We start from the raw sequence: 5,000 nt of genomic DNA, 5'->3' as shown, positions 1-5,000 counted from the left end.
TTTCAGTGAGTTTTAGGAGTCAAGATCAATCTCTACTCTGCTTTGTCCTGAGGGGGCACACACTTTTGCACTCAATGGTCTAATGGAAAAGAAAGAAAAAAAACACACACACACACACACCAGACATTTTCCTTATGAAGAACTGAGTACAGATTCTCCAGTGAGAAGTTCAGGAATGACCCTGACTTCCTGCTGTTCGAGAAGCTGGTGTTCAGGATCAACAAGTCTTTATCACAGTCTGTCATCTGGAGAACAATACGGGAAAACAAACAAACAGAGCACATCTCCTCCAAACATCTCCTCCAAACATCTCCTGTGAGGTCACACAAAACCCGTGAGGTCGGACAGGGAGAACCGAAAAAGTGTCTTGTGCTGTGTGTAAACTTTTGTGCAACAGAATTATACAATAGCAGTAAATGTGTGTTAGTTTACATGCACGTCAGCTTAGGACTAAACTTAATGTTTAGATTTGTGTCTGTTTACGATTCAGTTTATAGAAATTTCTCATTTCTAATAAATTCCTGTAAATTCCCATTAATTCCTGGTAGATTTCTGTTGAGAAATGTTGCCAGTTTGGTTTATAATAAAATGATAATCAATATAATCATATAGAGTAAAACACTAAATAATAACAACATCATCATAAAAGTTGTTTCACTGGTAATAGTGAGTGTTTTAAGGTTTATTGCTGAGTAAGCATGTGCAGAAAATTAGGATGCAACATGGAATATTTCCCAAAATTCCCCAGATGAAGTTCTCATGGAAAGTTTCCGAGGATGTTCTCCACCCTGGAAACCCGTCACAGACCTGCTCTGGATGAATCAATTCAGTGTATAATAAAGCAGTAAAACACGGTTATAAACGCACGTGCTGTATGATATTAATGCTGTTTGCACTCTTGTCATTTGCGTTGCCATGTTACCTCATACCTCATTCTTCACTCCACTGCACATTGAGTTTTATAGTCACTGTGTGATCTCTGTGTAATCACTGAGTATTTTTATCTCATTTTTCTGCACATTTCACCTCAATATTTATACACCGTGTCATAACACTGAGCTTATCTCAACTCACTCATGTTCACGTGTCTCTTTTATTCAAATACATTCAGATTTTAATCTGTCTATAGTCCTAAATTAATATCATTAACTCTGGACTTGTTCTCAAATTCACTCATCTATTCGACAGAAAACACATCAACGCCTTCTGACCAATCACAATCCAGGACTCGTCAGCGCTGTAGCGCAGAATATATTTAATTACTATATAATAATAAATCTGCTGTTAGAATTTGACAGTTTTAGTCTAAATATTTACATTTTTGTAATGGAATGTTTGATGGCACTAAACAAAACAAATAATTATAATAATGCTAAACTTTTTATCCGAGAATTCGACTGGTGAAAACGTCTCCTAGAAGGTTCCAATGTTCCAGAACAAATATTTGCTTGAACTATTACATTCGACTCGCACAACCACGACACATCGTCACGTCTTTCACCGTGATATCAACAAGCTTGCAGACGAGATCTGTTTATAAGAAAGTACTTTATTTATCTCTGTTTCCACACGATGACCTTCAAAACAGTCCCTTTACACAGTAATACGGCTCACAGGGTTCTTCTGGAACGTGTGCTGGAAGTCTTCTTTTCAAAGCTTTTCGAGCATCTTCTGCATTCACGCCGGATCTCCGCAACCGTCTCAAAACGGCCACTTTCGTCTTCGGGAAGAAGGTGAAGTCCACAGGATGGGTGCGTAAGTGAGATCGTGCCGTTTCCGGCGAGACACTCACGTGTGAAGAGAGCTCGATGGTCAGAATAGCACCAGCTGCACAGGATGATGTCTTTTGGCACAATGGTGCTCCTTGTGACTGTGGGGGCAGCCTTGTGCTGCCATCTGGTGGCGTGTTACAAAACTGGTCTCGAACCTTTTTGATACCAAATATACATATTCATAATGAACATTATTATTCCGACCAATCAGAATCCAGAGATGCGTTAATTAAACCACAATAAACCTCCATGTGGGCGGAGCAACATGAACAAAAGACTTCCAAACAAACAAAAACAAAACGAAGGATCACATACTACATGACATGACGCAAAATAACTTATATATACATATATAATTATAACAGTAGAGACAATGATGACTTTTTGACCACGGTTTTGTGAACCCTGATGTAATGAAGTGTTCTGATGACCTGGGGTCAGGATCTGCTCTAAAGGTCAGAACATTTGAACTCTAGGTCATTTAATGCTCTTTAAAGGGCACAGGAAGTGTGTATAGATTAGATAGAGTAGATTTGGTGTTGTTAAGGTGAATCAGGGTAAATAAAAACCATAAATCGTTATCAGTGCAATAGAACTTGATGTCTTTACTCACCAAACTCGAGGAACTGCTTGATGGAGAGGGGAGAAGGTGAAAACCTGGAGTAATACTCAATTTTTGCAGAAGTGTTCATCAAAATCGCGGACAACCTCATCGTGGCGAGAAATAAAAGCCTTTGGTGTGTGTGTGTGTGTGTGTGTGTGTGTGTGTGTGATGGTTCAGTTCCGTTACTGGATCCCAAAAAAGCATCAAAACCTCACACTCGAATGCTGCACTTCCTCAACAAGCATCCGAACGGAAATCTTGTTTATGTCCATGATATTTTCTTCCATCAAAAATATATACAATAAAAGATTTCCCCAAAATACACAATAGAATTATTGTTCTTCTCTTCTGTCTCTCTGCCGGAATGGTTGCTGTGAAACAACACTGCGGCTCCAATGGACCGCTCTGTGATTGGTCGGTTTGGAACCGCGGAAGTAATAAAACGCGGCTCCTGATTGGTCAGAAGCTGACAGGCGTCGCCAGTGGGAGCTCGCGGGTTTGTGTGCGCGCTGTCACGTTCGGTTGGAGCGTACAGTGCGCAGCTGTGAGTGTATGTAGAAACCTGTACGTGTGCGCGTTCACGTTCACAGCACGTGTTTTTCTTTTTACAGGTAGTGACACAGGTGACTCGTGGAGGGCGGAAATTAAGCTGGAGGAGTTTATAAGGAGAATGAATAAATATACAAAATAATAAATGAGAATCGAAAAGTTTGATTTAATAAATGCAAGTGTTTGACCTTCATGAATGTCAGACAGGTGTGGAAGGTGTAGCTCAGTGGTTAACATGATTAGAAGGTTGTGAGTTCGAATCCCAGCTCTTAACCTTTTAACCGTTCAGCGCATGAATACTTGTAAGTGAATCTGGATCAGGGCATCTGTTACATGTAGAGAGGGAGCCAATACTTTGTGCAGTACAGGTATTCCCTTGGTTTACAATGGAGATGCGTTCTAATTAATAACGTGAAAATATGGTAAGCCGAGACATGTCCAAGCCTACTGAGGAGTCTGGGAGAATGGTGATCAGTATTGCGTCGTATACTGTTAATAATTTAACACATTACAGTACATAATCCAGCAAAACAGAGCAATTTACACTGCTGTAATGTAGAAACTATACAGTGCGGTATGGGTGCATGGACGAGCACTGGTTCACGAGTGGAGGATGGAGCCAGACACACCTGGTGACACACCTTTGTCATCTCGCTTTCGTCACCGTAATATAAAAAAAAATGTCGGAGCCTCTCTCATGACTCATGACAAATCAGGAAAATTCACCCTGCATGCACACACACACACACACACACACACACACGCTTTTCACACCTGGGGCAATTGAGCTCAACCCTTCAGCTACCTGTTTGTTTGTAGGAGAAAACCAGACAACACTGAGGAAACCCAAAGTTAAAGTTTAAGCTAAGAACGCTGCTCAGCTGGGAACATCTGTATGATAATATTCATTCATTTTAAACCACTGTAGCTGGAATTTGAGCTCATCCAGATGTGTATTTGGCTCATTTGGTGGTTTAGTTATTATATTTGGCTAAATACTAATAATAATAATAATATAAAACACCTTACAGTTCCAGTTTTTTTTTTTTTTAAGCATCATGTAAAAACAAAACATTACACATGAAGTCTGACAAAATGATCGATCAGATCTTCCAGGTAGTTTAAATGAAATTTATAATATTAAGTTTGAATCTCAGTCAGCTAGAGAGCTTATGGTGAAGACACTCTCAGAGAAATGATGAAAGAACTTAGAAGAACTTGTTCCTCGTGGATTTATTCTGCATTTTTGTTGCAAAAAAAAAAAAAGCAATTAAAAAGTATACAAATCCGGGATTACATGCAGGCTGTAGATATAAATAAAAAATATACATTTATAGGTCTGTGTTGAAGTTGGTTCAGACCGTGATGTTGTGCCCAAACAAAAATTCCTTGTTTTTTCACTTGTTATTTTTCATATGATGTTCACTGGAGTCAGTGGCGAGAGCACTGTTCTTCTCCTCGTCAACGTCGCCGTAATGTATGGGATCATACTGACGCCGGTACAACAACCGAGTCACCAGCGTGATGATGAACATCTCCAAAATCAGAAGCTGCTGGCTCATCACTGGAGGAAACAAACAACAGGAAAACATTGGAAAAATCCAAATAGATGTTTTCAGATTTCCCCAACATACTTACTCAACACTTCTGTAAAAAAGCCATGTGTGTGAATTGTTTTAGGGCGTGGCTATTCATGAGGTCACTAATAATGCTCTAATGACTCACTCACATTCAATATGCAAATTATCAGGAGGAGGATATTTTTTAGACTAAAATTTCATGCTGATTCAGCATTTTTAGAACTTGTTCTCAGCATGGCACGAACTCGAGGGCGAGGCTTTGTGTAAGCTTCCACTCGTGATTCAATCTGATATGCAAATTTGTAGAGAATGATGACATGAGACTCTGGACATAGAAGTGTGTGTGTCTAATTAGCATATTCATTCATACGTATTTTTTTCTAAACTGAATATTTGGACTGGTGTGAGACTCACAGTAACCGCGGTGTATGGAGGAGAACGGTGGACTGCAGGCGATCGTCCCGTTCATGCCCAGAATATTAATGATGGCCGTCT

The 5,000-nt window shown here is 39.7% G+C and overlaps 2 protein-coding genes across 3 annotated transcripts in view; both read right to left on the bottom strand.

Moving 5' to 3' along the window:
* Positions 1 to 2,794, bottom strand: part of pdk3a (pyruvate dehydrogenase kinase, isozyme 3a) — a 10,241-nt gene extending 7,447 nt beyond the window's left edge. Inside the window, exon 1 of the mRNA XM_083529413.1 lies at positions 2,386 to 2,794. Coding sequence (XP_083385539.1) covers positions 2,386 to 2,485 — 100 coding nt within the window. The 5' untranslated portion in view covers positions 2,486 to 2,794. The remainder of the gene's footprint in view (positions 1 to 2,385) is intronic.
* Positions 2,795 to 4,140: 1,346 nt separating this feature from the next.
* The window catches only part of slc51a (solute carrier family 51 member A), a 7,364-nt gene continuing 6,504 nt past the window's right edge, over positions 4,141 to 5,000 (bottom strand). For both annotated transcript variants that reach the window (XM_083530381.1, XM_083530382.1), the window contains exons 7-8: positions 4,920 to 5,000; positions 4,141 to 4,489 (exon numbers count right to left, since the gene is read on the bottom strand). The exon at positions 4,920 to 5,000 is cut by the window's right edge and continues 25 nt beyond it. In XM_083530381.1, coding sequence (XP_083386507.1) covers positions 4,323 to 4,489; positions 4,920 to 5,000 — 248 coding nt within the window. In that variant the 3' untranslated portion in view covers positions 4,141 to 4,322. The remainder of the gene's footprint in view (positions 4,490 to 4,919) is intronic.

Source organism: Silurus aristotelis, assembly GCF_946808225.1.
Source record: "Silurus aristotelis genome assembly, chromosome: 25".
Classification (NCBI taxonomy): domain Eukaryota; kingdom Metazoa; phylum Chordata; class Actinopteri; order Siluriformes; family Siluridae; genus Silurus; species Silurus aristotelis.
The sequence above is the reverse complement of the archived record's forward strand: the minus strand, read 5'-3'. Positions and strand labels throughout refer to the sequence as shown.